At 43.5% G+C, this 20199-nt stretch overlaps 1 protein-coding gene across 1 annotated transcript in view; it reads right to left on the minus strand.

Moving 5' to 3' along the window:
* Window positions 1–1125: 1125 nt before the first annotated feature.
* Window positions 1126–20199, minus strand: part of LOC137332804 (V-set and immunoglobulin domain-containing protein 1-like) — a 52222-nt gene continuing 33148 nt past the window's right edge. Inside the window, exons 3-7 of the mRNA XM_067996739.1 lie at window positions 14556–14754; window positions 9577–9732; window positions 9296–9415; window positions 3303–3453; window positions 1126–2557 (exon numbers count right to left, since the gene is read on the minus strand). Of these exons, the coding sequence (XP_067852840.1) occupies window positions 2323–2557; window positions 3303–3453; window positions 9296–9415; window positions 9577–9732; window positions 14556–14754 (861 nt within the window). The 3' untranslated portion in view covers window positions 1126–2322. The remainder of the gene's footprint in view (window positions 2558–3302; window positions 3454–9295; window positions 9416–9576; window positions 9733–14555; window positions 14755–20199) is intronic.

Raw genomic sequence — 20199 nt, forward strand, 5'->3', positions numbered from 1 at the left:
TGAATTTGATTAATTTGGCATTAAAGGGTATATGAACTGTAGGATCCATGGGCTTGTCCAGCTTTTAGGTTACATATAGCTACTCAGAGAGATCTGTTAGTCAAATAGAAAATGTTTTTTAAATGACATTGATTATAAGTTGCAGTAAGGTATGATGGTATAAATTTGATGAACAATTTGGCTAGTGAGAGGTTTGTTAAAAGAAAATCATAAAACCATAAAGATTTCAGCATAGAAAAAGGCAATTCAGCCCGGTCCATACTGGAGCTATCTATTCTAATCCAATTTCTGTATTCTTTCCTTGTATCCCTTAATATTTTTCTTTAAGAGTTTAATTCTCTTTTAAATGACTAGCCTACAATAACCACTTGTGGTAATGCCATATCCCATATTCAGGAATTACCTTCTGCTGCTGCATAAGCAGGCTTTCTGTTAAAAGAAGTATGGATCAAAAATTTCACTTATGTATTCCCGACACATGTCAGGAGCATCTATCTTAAAAACCCAGCTCGTGATTTTCCATCCATTAATAATGATGGATGGAAAACTGCACGTTGGCTGTGCACAATTTCGGGCATGCACCAGGTGTGCAGTTGTGGAATTTTTAGCCTCATGAGGCACTGACTCTTCGATAACCCATTCCTCATTGATGTTTACTTCATATATACATAATACAATACAAACCATTTAATAATCAATTAGAATACTTGGTTAAACTCGGTTAATCCCGGGGATGAGGGGGCGGACATATGAGGAGAGGTTGAGTAGATTGGGACTCTACTCATTGGAGTTCAGAAGAATGAGAGGCGATCTTATTGAAACATATAAGATTGTGAAGGGTCTTGATCGGGTGGATGCAGTAAGGATGTTCCCAAAGATGGGTGAAACTATAACTAGGGGGCATAATCTTAGAATAAGGGGCTGCTCTTTCAAAACTGAGATGAGGAGAAACTTCTTCACTCAGAGGGTGGTCGGCCTGTGGAATTTGCTGCCCCAGGAAGCTGTGGAAGCTACATCATTAGATAAATTTAAAACAGAAATAGACAGTTTCCTAGAAGTAAAGGGAATTAGGGGTTATGGGGAGCGGGCAGGAAATTGGACATGAAGCTGAGTTCGGATCGGTCAATGCCCTGTGGGTGGCGGAGAGGGCCCAGGGGCTATGTGGCCGGGTCCTGCTCCGACTTCTTGTGTTCTTTAGATTTGTGGTTGGGATCAGATCAGCCATGATCTTATTGAATGGCGGAGCAGGCTCGAGGGGCCGATTGGCCTACTCCTGCTCCAATTTCTTATGTTCTTATGTTCTTATGTAAACCAGAACATTCACAAAGTCAAGGTGGTGGGTTTTAAGGACATTGTCATTTCACCATTGGGACCCGAATTTGAATCCAGACCAGACTGATGGGATGAAAGTTTTCTGTTCCTGCTGGCTGTAAGGGTCCTGTATGAAATGAGTCTGGACAGTTTTGACACAGCTTGGTGTCACAAAGGCCTTGTTTGTGGATTTTTAAAAATTTCTCTCCTCCTCTCCTAAAGACACTGACTCTTGCTGGGGTATTGTTCTGTGATCGGTGGCAGCCCAGCAGTACCTCACCGAAATAACCATCCTTCCTGTATAAATCTAGTCAGTGAATTTCAGCAGGTTATTCAACTGCAGGGGGATTACAGCCCAAGTCTAATCCGGTTCTCACTTGACATCAAAATATGGGTCTCTGGACAATGATTAGCAGCAGGAATTCTGATTAATTTTTCCCCTGCTTGGCTGTGGGATGCTGAGGATAATAGTAGCATCCCCACTACTGACCCTATGGGTTAGTCAAATGTAAAATCCTACTCCCTATTGTTGTCATTTAATCATTAGGCTGGGAAAGTCAGGTGATGAACTAATCATATGGATTAGTGGATATCTGGCACTTACATATATAGAGAGTATATTTTGCCCTGCATGTAAAGTCAAAGAAAAATTGTTTTACTAATTTGAGAAGGTTTATATTAATTTAATAAAAGATTTCTTTTAACTTTACACACAAGCAAAATATACCCTGGGACAGTTTTACACCCTGTAACACTTCATGGTGTTTGAAGTGGGGCGGTGACTTTAGTTCTTGGGCCTGGACACATTACTTGCAGTTGCACTTTTAAATAAAGGAAAATTAGTTCATTGTCACAGAGCCATTCCCAAATTCAGACTTGTATTGTAATATAAAATATGTTTGTGTGTAAAAAGACATCATGAAGGTTCTCTACTTATGTATAAATTGATAGCTTCAGATTCTGACACTGCTAGAGTAGTAGACTGGTTTTGTGGATGGTAAACTAAGTGGTCTATGCACCATCTCTCTCAGTCTCTTTGGTTGCTGCTTTTTCAGTACCAGAGGGAACAGCATTTTCTCTCAACAGTGGAGCTTCAGTTGGAGGTTCGGGAACATCCGATGCTTCTGTGCTGTTTTGGCCTGCCTCTGGCAACTGAGCATCATTCGGGTTTGTGGATGCTGCTGGAGTATCATCTGTGGGGACGGCCACGTACGTAGAAGGTGTTGTGCTGGCTTTTTGTTTGTCCCTTGAGAAAAGTAAAACGATGAACAGTTATGATATTCATTCTAATCATAGTGTGTTTTCTGCATGATTGAGAAATGCAGAATAACAAGCAACTGCATCTTTCCGCTTTAATTTTCTCGATTTAAATCCCAGCTAAAAGTATTGACTGCTTCTGGAATACAGTTCCAATGGCAGCAACTGTCCTCTGGTTCTTGTCCAGTTCATCATCTTCAGGTATGAGCCACAGTACTCAGTGAGTGTCAACATGCTACAAGAGCATGGTTGAGAGGAGAGGGGGAATCATCACTGAGCCACATTTATACATGTGCAATTTCCAGTGATCCAAAGCTGATTTTACCCTCCCTAACCCCATGGGAACTTAAGCCAATTGTAGAACCTGGCCTCGGTGAGATCAGCTAACTAGGTTCAGATGGGGATTGTTCGTGGGATGTCTCTGGGCTTTTATCACTCAATCCTACACAGACTGGGCATTTATCTACTGTGCGAGCCATGAAGGGAATATGGCTGCCAGAATTTTAAAAGTTTGTTGTTAGCTCAAGGATGCACTTTAAGTATAAAGTGACAATCAGAAACACAACAGATGGGTGCTCTAGGCAAGAGCGCAGGAGATGGCAGCTTCTAATGTTTTCCTCTCTGTCTGCTATTAAGAGTTGAAAACAGGTGATGAAAACAGGAAGAAAAAAGCATTAATTGCAGCATTAAATCTAAAACATTAAGAATAACACAGAAGTGAAAATAACACTCACTGCAATTCAGTATCTTGTTCCAAAAGTTTATTTGCATTTTTCTTCGCATTTTTCTTTGTCTTGTGTGTAACTACCCAAATAATACCTCCAATGACCACTGCTGCCAGAACTGCCCCAACGATGGCTCCTATAATGTGATCACTATCAGAAGCTAAAGTGGAAAGAAAAAAATGGGGAAAAAGTGCAATTAGTAAATCTTTTGTTCCATCCAGTCAGTCATTCCAGTGGCACAGCACTTGACACAATTGGTCTGAATAACTTGTCACCCTTTATTGATGATACTCTCTGGTATATTATTGTAACATTGTGAGTTCAGCTTAGGAAGCCCAACAAGTAAGAAACCAAGGTGTACACTGTAAGGTTAAAAAAAAATCCAATGTGAGCATATTGTGTAATTTCGGGTTAGAGTCCACTGTAATTGTAAATTCAAGACTTCCCAACACTATTGTCAGGTAGAACATTTTCACCCAAAGGATAAAAAAAGTGGAGTAAGTTACCAACCGAAGAGGACAGTATATATCTATTCAAGGGTCAAATGGTTTCTGGAGAGAGAAAGGATTTAGGGACATAGCGATACGTGATAAAGTGGCTAGATGGGGTTTAAATTTATCAAAGAAAAACAGGTCTTTTCCTTTTCCTAATTATTCTTGTTTTCTATTAGATACAGTATTTCTATACTCAGATTCCACTTACGTTCCCAAGCCCAGTTTTCAAGGGGGCACTATTGGACTCATGGGGCTCGATTTTGAAATCAAATTGCAGTTGAGTTGGGGGCGGAGGGGCTGCAAAAATGGCGAAAATCCCGAGTGGGTTCAGAAGTCGGCTCCAACCCGCCGACTTCCGGGGTTGTCACAGACGCACCTGTGTGCTGCACACTTCACGAATCCTGAAGTCCCGCCAACAATTAAAGCCAGCGGGACGATACTTAAACCATTTATTCACATCGTTAATCTTGTTGAAGTTGTTAATTTTGTGGAGATTGAGGCAAGGGTGCGATTTCAATTCAACCTCAGCGTGTTACCCGTGCTGTAGGAAACACTCCATGTTCAAGGAGATGTGTTTCAGGCAGCAGCCAGTTGGACATTTAAATGCCTGTTTAACAGATGGGGATAAAAGGTAAGTTATTGCAGCAGGGCACTCAGTTGTCTCAGACAAACTTTTAGCTGGGAGATCTTTGTGTTTAGACTGAAAATTCTTGGTTTACACTCAGAATTCTTCTGTTTACGCATATTTACCAACTTTTTAGACCCCCTCAAACTGACACCATCTGGATGGGGGGGCGTCATAGCTGCACTCACCATTACATCCGAGGACGAGCAACATCACCATCCACGCCAAGGAAGGCGTGAACTTCCACCACTTGTAGCTCCACAACACAGTGCTGTGCCACAGGGACCTGCGCAAGAGCACAGAGGGCAGCAACAGAGGGAGCGACGTCGCAGCAGGCACTACCCTCGCCACAGGGTCTACAGTCCAAGGCTCAGCTTCCTGAACCTCTCTGAGGAGCAACGCATATGGAGGCTGAGAGTGAGTCACCAGGTGGTCGAAGACATCTGCAGCCTCCTTCATGCCAAGCTGCTCCCGGCTGGGCCTGGTGGCATCTCATTACCCGTTGCTGTTAAAGTCACCACTGTCCTCAACTTCTTTGCCTCCGGATCATTCCAGGGTGCCACCAATGACATCGCCAGGATCTCTCAGTCGTCTGCATATAAGGCAGGTCATTGACAGCTTGATTCGCAGAGCCTCACAGTACTTCAACTTCCCCATGGACGGAGAGAGCAGTGGAATTCCATTCTGTGGCTGGCTTCCCACGGGTACAGGGTGCAATCGATTGCACCCATATAGCAATACAAGCTCCTCCACACGAGCCAGGACTGTTCATCAACAGAAAGGGGTATCACTCCATCAATATTCAGCTCGTTTGTGACCACCGCAAAAGATTCCTTCATGTATGCACCAGATTCCTTGGCAGTTGCCTCAATTCCTTCATTCTGAGGAAATCCAACATCCCGCCCCTCTTCCACGCACCGAACATCCTTAAGGGCTGGCTCCTCGGGGACTAAGGATACCCCCTGCACATGTGGCTCATGTCACCTCTGACGAACCCCATCACTGAGCAACAGCGTCGATACAACGACAGCTACATCGCCACCAGGTCTACAATCGAGCAAGCTATAGGGCTGCTCAAGATGCGATTTAGTTGCCTTGATCGTTCTGGGGGAGTGCTTCGATACGCACCAGACAGAGTGGGACGCATTACAGTAGTGTGTTGTGTCTTGCAAAACATGGCACAACAGAGAGGGATGCCACTTGAGGAGGCCCCATCCACATCTGCCATCCACATTGAGGAGGAGGAGGAGGAGGAGGGGGAGGAGGACGAACCCATAGCCAGAGCAGCGGCTCACCTGGCTGCTCGTGAGGCCATGGAGTCACTCATATGTGAACGGTTCTCCTAACATCAGAAAGTGTGAAGAGTCCAGTCCTCACACCACCTGGAAAGACCAGCGCCAACACCAGGCCGCCCACCCCTTCCTGCACAAAACAGTCCTGCAACTATACATATAACAACTGTAAAGTGACCCAATGGGTGGCATCAAGTGTCGCCGTTCATATTGGACCTCACAAAAGGGAGCTATCACAAAAGCCAGTCAAGAATGGCCAAGACATGGCAGTAGTGGTGAGAATGATAACATTTAATGTGAATATAACAAAAACCAAATATAAATGAAAAACATGACAGTTTGTCAGACACCCTTGTGCATACCCTTCATGATCACAAAACTGTTCGCCTTTCTCTTCCTACTACTTCTACATGGTGCATCCCCTGTGGCTGCGGCAGAAGTAGTGGCAGGTTACTCGTGTCCATGGCCTGACTGCTTAAATGCTTTTGGCCTACGCCCTCTGGATTTTGGAGCCCATGAGGGCCCCCCCAAAGACTGCTCCACCTGCACCTGTGCAGAGGCTGACTCGGCCACCTGGAGAAGAGGCAGCATTGCGGGTACTGGTTGAGAGGGGAGCAATGGGTGGAGACGTAGGAGCACTTTGAGTGGCGTCCCCACTTCCATGTCCCCTTTCACCATCATCCCTCTCCTGGGCCAGGCCCACATCACTCCTACCACTCTTCTGGACAACAGTTTGGAGGACATGTGTGATGCCTTGGAAGGCCACTTCTAAAGTATCTGTCAGCCTGTTTAAGGTGGCAGAATGTTGATCACCCTGAGTCTGAAAGGCCGTTGTCAGGGCCTGAATAGACTCATTTGTGTGCCATGCTTGAAGCTCAACGGAGTCTAGCCTTCTTTCCATCGCAGACATTCCTGCACTTACCTGCGACACTATCTCAGACATTTCCACAGTTACGTGCGACACTATCTCAGACATTTCTGCAGTTACAAGCGACACTATCTCAGACAGTTGCTCACGTCCCTGCAACACTATCTCAGAGATTCCCTCCCGTACCTGTGCCACCATTCCACTCATGCAGGAGTTGGACTCCCCCGTCCTCTGCGCTATTGTGGAGACCCGGGGTTCAGCATCTGCGTCCAGCTGAGCAGAGCCTGGAGAGGAGTGCGCCCACCAACACGGACTCTCCACCACTGCCCCTGCCACCAGTGTCTGCTCGTGCTCACTTGTGTGTGGTGAATCACCAGGTGCCAACCCAACTAACTGACTACTAGGACCCACTGAGGTATGAGTATCTGCACCGGTGGATGGCTCGCTAAGATGTGACAGCGGCCTTCAGAGGCCTGGAGCTCCTCTGAGGAATCGCCTTCTGCCATCACTGCGGTCGTTGAAGGGCCTGTAAGAAGGCGATATTAAGCATCATCACAGATGTGTCATGTTGCAATGAGCATACTGAGGTGTTCAACATGCCAAGCATTCTTAAGATCAATTCATGTTGTGTGTGATGAATGTTAAAGTTGTGTCACCAGACGTTTGTGGGGTGCCAGTCTCGGCGTCCCCGACGGGCAGGCACTCGAGGGTGCAGCTGAGCTGCAGGGCCCTCTGCTCAGTGTCTGTGAGGACCACTATTTGTTGTGGCCCCCCTCCAGTCCTGGAAGGGGAAAAAGTACAGATGTGTGAGTGAGTGATGGTGAAGTGGTCAGCCAATGAATGCATTGCTTTGGATGAGGGTGACCATGAAAGAGATGCATCAGAGGGTGAGTATGAGACAGAACCATCACATTGGAGGAGGATTGGGGTGAGTGGTAGTGGTGGGGTGAGTAATGGGGAGGTGAGGAAGTGCTCAGGAAGTGAAGGTAAGTTGAGGATGAGCCTTAAGTGGGTGTGAGGAGTGATGTAATGGAGTAGTCTTGGCAGTGCAGAATGAGTTGTGGGGGTGGGGGGGGGGGAGCGGTGATGTGAAACACAGCATGTAGGACAATCAGTAAGTGTACTCACTTTTGCTGACCTAGTTAGGTCATTGAAGCGCCTCCTGCATTGGACTCAGGTGCGGGAGATGTTGCTGCTGATGACCTCCTCTGCCACCTCGAGCCAGGCCTTCTTAGCGGCAGAGGCAGGGCATTTCCTTCCATCCGCAGGGTAAAAGACTTCCCTCCTCCTCTTCACCTCGTCCAGTAGCTGCTGCAGAGAGGCATCATTGAACCTTGCAGCAGCCTTGTTCCTGTGCTGATCCATATTGTGTGTTTTCTGGTGTTTGCTGCAGCAAAAGCCATTGGAGCAGTGGCCCTCTAAATAGATCCACTCCAACTGACAGCCTGCCATGCGGGTGCGCAGTCCGCCCACTGCTCAGCTTTTGGCAAACCCAGAAGCCACATAAAGGGCCACTAATTAACTTGTGATCGCATGGGAAACGGTAGGACTTTATTAGTCGGGTTACCTGCGTGCCCACTGACACCGCCACCACCACTGCCATCCCGCCACCCATTCAAAATCGAACCCATGGAGTGTAAGTGGTGAAATAATGGTGCACTGAATATGGCCCAAAATACCTTCACTGTGCTTTAGCAATGCGTTATCATATAGTATTTACTAAATGCATTTGTAACATCCGTACAGGGCAACCTAGAAAACTAGCGAAAGCTGCTGAATAGCTTTAAAGAAGTTGGCACAGTCTGATAAAAAGGGACAACTCAAGATTATAATCCTATGATATGTGAAAAGAAGTAGTAACATGGGCTTTGTGACTACTGTAGGGATACCCAACATTCCTTCAGTAGTGTTGGATGAAAAAAAGTAAATACATGAAAACTTGAAGGGGAACTCCAAACATCAAAGGCATAAAATTGGGTTGCAGGGGCATACTCACTCAGACAGTGATAACTTTGTACATTAAAATGGTGCATTCTGGTTACTATTAAGCACCCTTAAACTTCACAATTAATAGATTTTTAAGCAAAGTAACATGACATTTAGATTTTCAACAAACCATCGCCATCCCAAAAGTTATATCAACAGTCATTCTCCTACCTCCAACATCCCCATTGGCAGTTCTCAAAGTTACTCTAGCTGCCTCTGGACCCAATTCACTGTGACATTCTCTCCTCTGACCCTCCCAGTTTATCTCAACACTCTCCTCCTTCTCCCCCCTCAGTTGATGCTGGCACTCTTCTCCTCCAATCCAGCTCAGGCTGGTACTGCTCTTTCCCAGTTCAACCTAGCACTCTTCTCCCTTTCCCTCTTCAGTTCAAGGTCTCACGCTTCTTCCCCCCTATAATCTTGTAACATAGCTTGTTATAGTATTTATGAAGTGCAGCAAATGAAGTCTAATTATGGAAAATCAATACTGAAACTTTTGCATCAATGGATTCAGTTTGTCTCTGGTCTGCTTGCTCATTCTCTCACATCCTGATTAAAACGTTCACAGCAAATTATTGACATAAATTTGGTTTCAGAAGTCTTACTTTTACTAATCTCCATCTTCTGTATTGCTTATTGAAAGCTGTATTCCAATCCTGTTAATAAAGATCATCATAACTGACTTCCCCACTCTCTCTATATGCCCGAGCTTTACAAGATTAGTAGGAGAGACTTACAGAATATTGACAGATCGACATTGCATGATTGGTTCCCCAAAACATTGGACGCTGTGCACTGGTAAACACCATATTCATGCTCTGAAATATTTGAAATAATCAGTATTCCAGTCTTTGGATCTGAAAGACGAAACAAAATAAATGACCTTAGAACTGGTTAGCAAATGAGTAGGAAGAGTTATTAGAGGAACACATAGATGGGAAAAGCTGAATAAAAAAATGAAATGTAACTTAAATACTCAATAAAAAAGTAGTCAAATGAATTTGTTTTTCATTCTTACCAAGATGGCCAGAAATATTCTGATGAACATTCTTTACTATTTTCATCCAGTGGTAAGTTGGAGCAGGCACTCCTGTGTTGGAATGGCAGGTTAGGATTGCCGATTTGGCCTTCACAGGATGCGCTGTAATACCACACTCTGGCTTTGAGGGTGGAACTGCAATAAAAATTAAATTACTTAAACTGAAACTCCTGTAAAACAAGGTCATTGAAGCAAAACTACAGAACATTTCACATTACCAAAATCTCTTGAGGGATGTGAAATTGTTCTGCAGAATTTTATTTATTAATTCAATGTTTCTGCACGAAAGCAATGCAAAACTCATTAGATTTTAGAAGGAAAGAACTCTCTCTCTGATAATTTTTAGACATAAATTACACCTAAGTAATAATGAACAATTTATCACAAAGTTTTTAAAAATCATTTATGCTCCCTGATATATGCAGGAACAAGGAACAGTTGAAAAGCTTTAAAAATGGGAGAGGACATATTTTCTCCTCCTATTTGTTCTATGTGTAAGCTTCTAGTCAGCACCACTGCCCCTCCCAGCTAGTGAGAGAGAATTGGGTCAAAGCAATTAGGATACTTAGCACAAGTTAAATCTATAGTTGACTTTTTGCAGGTACCTTTAAGTACCTCAAGAGGGCAGTGCAACTGAAAGCCACTTTTGAGAGTGAGACCTAAAGACAGAGAGATAAATATTAAGCTGGGGAGAGAGAAAGAGGAAGATGATAGAATTAGAGAAACAGGGAGAAAAACTCAGGGAACTCTGAGTGGAGGAAAATAATACAGTCTAAACCAGGACTGTCCAAGTTTCTTGTCCTTACTGGCTACTTAGATGCATACCATGGAGCCTCAAGGGCCAAGTATTAACTTTAAAATAATGTCCCCATTAATTTATATATATGAAGGGGATCTCATTGAAACATATAAAATTCTGATAGGGCTAGACAGACTGGATGCAGGGAGGATGTTTCCCCTGGCTGGGGGGTCCAGAACGAGGGGTCACAGTCTCAGGATACGGGGTAGGACATTTAGGACTGAGATGAGGAGAAATTTCTTCACTCAGAGGGTGGTGAACCTGTGGAATTCTCTACCACAGAAGGCTGTGGAGGCTAAGTCACTGAATATAATTAAGAAAGAGCTAGATAGATTTCTAGACACAAAAGGCATCAAGGGGTATGGGGAGAGAGCGGGAATGAGATAGAGGATCAGCCATGATCATATTGAATGGTGGAGCAGGCTCGAAGGGCCGAATGGCCTACTCCTGCTCCTAGTTTCTATGTTTCTATGTTAAGCTGCTGATGCTAACAGATCCAGATGTTCTGACTCAGGATTTATCCACCAGAGGCAACTGCACCAAAAGCAGTCTTTTTCAAAACTCCAGGCCCACAGAATTCATACCGGACAAACTGCTGAGTAAGAAATATAAGCACAAATAAAACTGCACCTTCATGGGTTGGATTGTTAGGTATGAGGGCCAAAATTGGTCCGCAGGCTATAATTTGGACACCCTTAGTCTAGGCTGAGTAGACTGCTAGTCTAGAAATGGCTTTGCCAACAGCAGTATTTTGGAGATAAAAAGCTGACAATGGAGTTTATCCAGGAGATCTCTGGCCACTGCCTATACAACCTTCTGCTTTTGTTGCAACCATTTGCAGAGCTGATGAGGGTGGGCATGCAAGCAACAAATGTCTAATTGTGAAATTATCTTAATCTGGCAAGTTTAGACTCATTTGCTGAATTTCAAACATTTTTGAAGCCAAATTACAGCCCACCATTGAAATCCTCCCCAACTCCCCAACAGTTAATCCTAGAAACTAGCTACGATTGTTAGGAGAACAGATTTTGCTAGCAATCATTGCCTAGGATGGAGTTCTTGTCATTATAGTCCATATGCTTTTAATTGTCCTTTGTTTCCTAGTATTAAATTAGGTAAGGTCGCATAGTGGTTATGTGACTGGCCTAGTAATTCAGAGAATGAGAGTTCAAATCCCACCATGGCAGTTTGAGAATTTGAATTTAATTTTAATAAACCTGGAAATAAAAAGCTGGTACCACTAAAAGTGACCACAAAGCTGTTGGATTGTCATAAAAACCCAAGTGGTTCACTATTGTCCTTCAGGGAAAGGAAACCTACCATCCTTACCTCACCTGAAAATGAGGGCAGGAAAGTGATGTGCTTTTAGAACTCCACCAAGATTGCCCTGAAATGTGCTGTTGGGAGCTGTTCAAGATTAGCCTGGCAGTGACTCTCCTTTAGATTTTTCCCTCCTTGTGAGAGCAGCTCATCATTTTCTCCATAGCAACACAGCGGAGATCATCAACTCAGCATCTGGATGCAACCCCAGGCCCTACCAATCCAAGGAATTGTGCACTGGTGCTCCTACATTAGGACCACTCGACTGCCAAAGAAGTAGAATATTTCCAAGTCTAGTCTGATAGTGGAATTATTTGTCTAATTTAGAGCTTTTCTATATTTTCCTATTTTTTTGGATTCTCCTTTGGACTACTTAGCTGAAATCTCACAGTCTACAGCATGGTGAGATGAGGAGAAGTATATATCAAAGCTAAGGCCTTCCTTATGCAATTATATATTTAAATTACAGTACAGAAGCATCAGTTCACAAGGAGTTAATATAGGTTTGGAATGGACTATGATCACATGAAATGCACATAATGCCTGGTACCCCATGGAACACCTTTGACAATCAGCCTAGGTACATACACAGAACCAACAAGTTGTGGTTGACAGCAGCTTGATAGTTTGTTCAGGTGTGACTGTTAATACTAAATAGAAAATAATGGACACCTGGAAACTGTTTCAAGGCAGCAATCCGGTCAAGCGATTCAGATGGCTTCATTTTTGCAAGATTGAAACTTAAAAGGTTTTGTAAGTGTTATCTGAACCCAGAGATAAGATTACAGCATTGAAATTATTCCAAGTTTGCTATTTTGTGTAATTTATACTATAAACTTTTTGTGGTGTTTTTATTGTGTTTGGGTCATTCTTTTTATACCACAATGAATCTTACGTACTTCATGCTGTCGAAACAATCTTCACCCTGAAAAATTAATGATTTTGATGCAATATTGAGATGTCCTCAACAGTTGACTATGGGGAAATACTGCAGTCAATATTACATAATAGCATAATAAAGTCAAGGTTGAGAAAAGAACTTTGGAAATTCGTCCTTCTAGTACCCTGACTCCCCTATCTCAGCATTCAACTGCATCAGCTGGGGGGATTGTGAAAATGTCATTATTATTCCAGGTATGATCTTTTTGATACCCCACATGTACCTGCAGCAAACAACTTTTTTAATGGCAGTACAATGACTCTTCTAATGAAAAAACAACTTTCTGGATGAGATGTTCCTCTTGCTAAACATGTTCTGCCATCTGAAAGCTATGCACTAGACTGAAGCCAAGTCAAAACAGAGAAGAAATATCATTTTTCTTACAAATACTCTATAATAAGTAGAAGTTTTCTAAGAGTCATTGGTTGGTGTTATCAGTTAGAAACACTGGCCTCAATATTTCTTTCTGTAGACCTGGGGAACACTCAGTTCCCAGGCACTATGGAGAGAAAAAGGGAGCAGAGACCTGTTACATCAGGTCTCTACGCCTTTGACTTTGCCCCAGGATTTCCAGGGCTTCCCCTAAGAAGCAGTTCTGGGCCTGAACCTGCACCTACAACAGGCACAAGATAAGGGCAGCTTTGGAGTTGAAGAAGGAATGAACGTTTCTGGTCCTCCTGCTGCAGTTCCCTCTATCTGTGACATAAAGGCATTCATTTTGATCAGGCATTAAGCCTTGTGCCTGCGTCCCCTCAGATCAGAGGGGTTGTGCCTGTGGCAGGGTGCAATCAGACCATGCATGTGATCCAGCCTACCAAATTCAGGCATTCGGAGGCCTAGATAGGCACAACACACATTGAGAGCCTGAGCAAAGTGGAGGAGGAATATCAAGGTTATTATCTGTTCATCTTTGGGTCCTGGATTTGCACAAACTGATGAGATGAATGTTTCCCCTCATGTGGAGGCTCTATGTGTCCATTTGGGAGAGTCTCTGAATTTGGCAGAAATTTCCATTTATTTGGCACACATACTCAGAAAGGCCTCCCCAATAGCTCAGTTGATAAAATCACTGGGTAACTGAGCCAGAAGGTTCCAAGTTTGATTTCTGGTGTGTATTGAGTTAGCTAATTTTAGTTGAGGTGGCAGTAGGGGTGCTATAACTGGCTTTAGCAGCCCTAAGGTAGAGAGATGAAAATCAGCGAGGATTCCTCATGCTAATTGCTATTCTATCAGACAACTTTTTATACTACTAGTCGATCTCCAACAACTCAACCCAGGGCCTGTGCCATCCTAGGCCACAGCCCTAGCCTGCACCCTCCACCAAGATCCACCTTCCCTCCGCCTGACTGTGTCACTTGCATAGCCTAGCCTCAACATCAGCCTGCAAGCAGTGCCTTAGGAGATGCATTAAAATTATAATAAGAAAATCTGTAACTGGGTGATCCAGTGCGTTAAACATTAGCTTTCACCTCAGACATAGGCTCAGAATCCATCCCAGCCTGAGGTGATGAAAGTCTTCTCTGTCCGCAGACTGTAAGGGTCCTATGTGAAACGAGTTTGGACAGCTTCAGTCCAATTCTAGGATCGACAGCACAAAACTGTCCCTGATTTGGCACTAATTAGCAATCTCATGCAGAAAGGATGTTACACTGGTTCTCTATGGTGTGATCTTTTGAGGTTGGAGCTGAGGCATATTTTTAGGGCACAGTAGATGAGCTTTACTGAACATCTAGACGCACGATACCTGACCTGGGAGTGTCTGTTGAAACATGGCATACCTGAAATGGAATGTGTTCCAATCCCCAGCATTAATATCCCTCAGCTTGATGAGCATAAAATTGAAAATTGGGAGAAAAAAGGTTATAGCAGTAAAATTTATACAGGTTGTTGATGCACTACCTAACACTGTGAGCACTACTGATCCGATGTTAGTGCCTGTGAAATCCGGTGGATTATTAACTTCACACAGATAACTCCCAGAGTCAGATGGTCGCAACTTTTCAATGGTAATGGATGCATTTCCTGAGTCATGTGCTGCCAGTAATCTTCCTTTGAAGTCTTGGCTTATATACGTCAGATTGACCTCAGAAAAATATATCTGTAAATGAAAACAGGCACAGTCACAATACACAGAATTCAGGATTAAATACCAGCCACAAACCCATGAATGCCTCTACCCAACACAAAACTTCCCCTAATTCGGCACAGACAACACTAGTTCAACAAAGCACCAACAGAGGATAGAGCATGTACAAAACAAGAAAGAAGAGCAGGGGCTGCTGTTCTGAGATTTAGGTGCAGATTTAATTTCATTTATGGCACTGGCCTACAGCTGGAATTAATCATATACAGGCCCAGGAGTACTGATTTCATTTTTTGCTTTCTACTAATTTTTTCCTTTCTACCGGTTGATTCCTTGATGCTGAATGATTCCACAGGCGGCCTCCAGTACTTCATCCAACTTGACTTCATCATATATGAGCCAAGACACTGAATGTTGGCAAGCTATTCTTCAATGGAGGGCATCACAGTCAAGCCCAATCCTGTACTCACCTAACATCCACACATGCATATACAGCAGCAGTCATTGGATAGCGATCAAGAAAAGAAGTCCTGACCAATACACACCAATACATGCATTCAGAATTCCTGGACACCTGCCTCCTTTTCCTGTCCTTTCTGGTTGCTTGATTTTGATTTTCTATTTTACTTTCTATTATTTTGCTGCACTGTATTACCCACCCACCCACCACCACCACCCATTTACCCACCTTTGCTGCTTTCCTTCAAAATCTTTTGCTCTTACTATCTTCTCTCCTTGTCATGCTCTCCCTCTGTTTATCACTCAATTAACACTGCTGCATCTCAGGAAAAAAGTGGAGTGCTAATTACTATTTCAAAATAAATTATTTCTAACATACGACGTTTCTCTTATATGGTCTGAAATTCTTCCACAGAGAAAGGGGAGATTTATGCTCATCAAGGTGAAGAATGACGGTGATGGCGGATCTAAAGCCCCTAAATTCCACTCCGCTGACAGAAGTGTAGCTGGGCAGAACTTATATTTGCCTTAATGTACAGGGGCTGTCCCTGTCAGAGATCCCAGAGTCAGCTGATTAGTAGATTGCTGGATGCAACATGAATAGCAATAGGCCTGAAATGCCTTAGGAGGCCCAGAAAACTCACTGTGGGGGGCGGGGGAAGGGGAAGCAGAGGAAGGCAGAGTGTGTTATAATTTAAAGGCATCCTGCAATTAAAAGTAACCAGAAAGTGCAGATGGCAGCAGCAAGTGGTAAAAAAAGAAGAGCTGACAATTTTGCTGACAGTGAGTTGGAGCATTTCTTAAATGAAATAAGGCAGGGCAGGGTTGCATGTTTGGAATCAGTGGCAAAAAGCCTGCAAACTATGCTTCGAGAGCAATTTTGAAGGAAATAGCACTGGCAGGAAGTGGAACATTGCTACAGGACACACCTGCAATGTCACAAAAGGTTCAAAGATCTGACAAGGGCAGCAAAGGGAGATGCCATGATAGCCATGTGTCAAGACTAATAACATAGAACCACAGAGACAAGTGTGCACTGCCATTAGTGTTCCAGCACTACCCTGTGAGATGTCACAGTAAGCAAGGTATTAGCAGCTACAATTACTCTATCATCTAGATCCATCCAAATCACCTTCCATCTTATGCATACCTACCTTCTTATACATCACCTTTCATGTTAAAGTTCTCATATAGCTGCCAATCTTCTACAAGAGGTAAAAGATGACCAAAATTGAAAAGGAAGGATAAGAGGATGTTTAACACCAATAAGTCCCTTTTTATGCAGGTGTAAATTGCTCAAAATGGACAGGAACATCAGGCGACAGGCGGAGGACCACCAGATATCTGCATTTTAATCCAGCGTTAAGAAGAGGCAATGGAGGTATTGGACATGTACTCCTCTAAAGCAGTAGAGGACAGAGAAGTTGGAGACCCTCCAGCCACAATGGGTTCATTCAAAGCAGATGAATACGTTGCAAATGAAACCTACTCCATGTGTATCACATTTGTTGCTTTTATTATTCGGAGAGCCCAAAAGGAGCAGAAAAGGTAATGGATACAACAACTTTAAAGTGATTCTTTTTATCTCCACACAAGGAATAAATGGTCAAGCACTGCAAGAAGGCACAGAAGATGAGTTACCTGGACTTTCAAAATTGAGCAGCATCACAAGTAATTCCACTACTATGTCATTCATTCGATCACTAGCACACACCAGCTTAGAGAGAGAGAGAGTCACTCGGGGTGAATTGGATAGTATACATAAGAACATAAGAACATAAGAAATTGGAGCAGGAGTAGGCCAATCGGCCCCTCGAGCCTGCTCCGCCATTCAATAAGATCATGGCTGATCTGATCCCAACCACAAATCTAAAGAACACAAGAAGTCGGAGCAGGACCCGGCCACATAGCCCCTGGGCCCTCTCCGCCACCCACAGGGCATTGACCGATCCGAACTCAGCTTCATGTCCAATTTCCTGCCCGCTCCCCATAACCCCTAATTCCCTTTACTTCTAGGAAACTGTCTATTTCTGTTTTAAATTTATCTAATGATGTAGCTTCCACAGCTTCCTGGGGCAGCAAATTCCACAGACCTACCACCCTCTGAGTGAAGAAGTTTCTCCTCATCTCAGTTTTGAAAGAGCAGCCCCTTATTCTAAGATTATGCCCCCTAGTTCTAGTTTCACCCATCTTTGGGAACATCCTTACTGCATCCACCCGATCAAGACCCTTCACAATCTTATATGTTTCAATAAGATCGCCTCTCATTCTTCTGAACTCCAATGAGTAGAGTCCCAATCTACTCAACCTCTCCTCATATGTCCGCCCCCTCATCCCCGGGATTAACCGAGTGAACCTTCTTTGTACTGCCTCGAGAGCAAGTATGTCTTTTCTTAAGTATGGAGACCAAAACTGTATGCAGTATTCCAGGTGCGGTCTCACCAATACCTTATATAACTGCAGCAATACCTCCTTGTTTTTATATTCTATCCCCCTAGCAATAAAAGCCAACATTCCGTTGGCTTTCTTGATCACCTGCTGCACCTGCATACCAACTTTTTGATTTTCTTGCACTAGGACCCCCAGATCCCTTTGTACTGCAGTACTTTCCAGTCTCTCGCCATTAAGAAAATAACTTGCTCTCTGATTTTTCCTGCCAAAGTGCATAACCTCACATTTTCCAATATTATATTGCATCTGCCAAATCTCCGCCCACTCACCCAGCCTGTCTATATCCCCTTGCAGGTTTTTTATGTCCTCCTCACTCTCTACTTTCCCTCCCATCTTTGTATCATCTGCAAATTTTGATATGTTGCACTCGATCCCCTCCTCCAAATCGTTAATATAGATTGTAAAGAGTTGGGGACCCAGCACCGACCCCTGTGGAACACCACTGGTTACTGGTTGCCAGTCCGAAAATGAACCATTTATCCCAACTCTCTGCTTCCTGTTTGATAACCAATCCTCCACCCATGCCAGAATATTACCCCCAATCCCGTGATTTTTTATCTTAAGTAATAATCTTTTATGTGGCACCTTGTCGAATGCCTTCTGGAAGTCTAAATACACTACGTCCACTGGTTCCCCTTTATCCACCCTATACGTTATATCCTCGAAGAACTCAAGCAAATTTGTCAGACATGACTTCCCCTTCATAAAGCCATGCTGACTTTGTCCTATTAAATTATGCTTATCTAAATGTTCCGTTACTGTCTCCTTAATAATAGACTCCAAAATTTTACCCACCACAGATGTTAAGCTTACTGGCCTATAATTTCCAGCCTTCTGCCTACTACCCTTTTTAAATAACGGTGTTACATTAGCAGTTTTCCAATCTGCCGGGACCTCTCCTGAGTCCAGGGAATTTTGGAAAACTATCACCAAAGCATCCACAATCCCTACTGCCACTTCCCTCAAGACCCTAGGATGGAAGCCATCAGGTCCAGGGGATTTATCCGCCTTGAGTCCCATTATTTTACTGAGTACCATCTCTTGAGTGATTTTAATCGTATTTAGCTCCTCCCCCCCGAGAGTCCCCTGTTTGTCCAGTGTTGGGATATTCTTAGTGTCCTCTACTGTAAAGACTGAAACAAAATATTTGTTCAGCATTTTTGCCATCTCCATGTTTCCCACCATTAATTTCCCGGTCTCATCCTCTAAGGGACCTATGTTTGCCTTAGCCACCCTTTTTCTTTTTATATAACTATAGAAACTCTTGCTATCTGTTTTTATATTTTTTGCTAATTTCTTTTCATAATCTAACTTCCCTTTCTTAATCAATCCTTTAGTTACTTTTTGCTGTCTTTTGAAGAATTCCCAATCTTCTATCCTCCCACTAAGTTTGGCTACCTTATATGTCCTTGTTTTTAGTCGGATACTATCCTTGATTTCTTTACTTAGCCACGGGTGGCTGTCATTTCTTTTACACCCTTTTTTCCTCAGTGGAATATATTTATTTTGAAAGTTGTAAAATAACTCCCTAAATGAACACCACTGCTCATGTACCGTCTTACCCTTTAATCTATTTTCCCAGTCCACTTTAATCAATTCCGCTCTCATACCATCATAGTCTCCTTTATTCAAGCTCAGTACGCTTGTTTGAGTTTCAACCTTCTCACCCTCTAATTGGATATGGAATTCAACCATGTTGTGGTCGCTCGTTCCAAGGGGATCCTTAACTAGGACATTATTAATTAATCCTGACTCATTACACAGGACCAGGTCCAAGGTTGCCTGCCCCCTTGTAGGATCAGTTACATACTGCTCAAGAAATCCATCCCTGATGCACTCAATGAACTCGTCCTCAAGGCTGCTCTGCCCAATTTGATTTGTCCAGTTAATATGATAATTAAAATCCCCCATAATTATGGCTGTTCCCTTATTACATGCCCCGACTATCTCCTGATTAATACTTCTTCCAGCAGAGTTGCAACTATTAGGAGGCCTATATACTACGCCCACTAATGTTTTTTTTCCCTTATTATTCCTTATCTCCACCCAAACTGTTTCATTATCTTGATGCTTTGTCCCAATATCATTTCTCTGTATTACAGTGATTCCTTCCTTTATTAACATAGCCACCCCACCTCCCCTTCCTTCCTGCCTGTCCTTCCTGATTGTTAAATACCCTGGCATATTTAATTCCCAGTCGTTGTCACCCTGCAGCCATGTTTCTGTAATGGCCACAAGATCATACCCATACGTAGTTATTTGTGCCGTTAACTTGTCCATTTTATTACGAATGCTACGTGCATTCAGATAAAGAACTTTCAAATCTGTTTTGTGACGCTTAGTTCCTGCTTTTTCCTTTTTTAACACTTTACCTATTACTCCATACCTTCTGTCCCTTCCTGTTACGCTTTCCTCTCTCTCCCTGCTCAGGTTCCCAACCCCCTGCCACTTTAGTTTAAACCCTCCCCAACAGCACTAGCAAACACTCCTCCTAGGACAGCGGTCCCGGCCCTGCCCAGGTGCAGACCGTCCGGTTTGTACTGGTCCCAC

This window comes from Heptranchias perlo, chromosome 15 (genome assembly GCF_035084215.1).
Source record: "Heptranchias perlo isolate sHepPer1 chromosome 15, sHepPer1.hap1, whole genome shotgun sequence".
In the NCBI taxonomy this organism is placed as follows: domain Eukaryota; kingdom Metazoa; phylum Chordata; class Chondrichthyes; order Hexanchiformes; family Hexanchidae; genus Heptranchias; species Heptranchias perlo.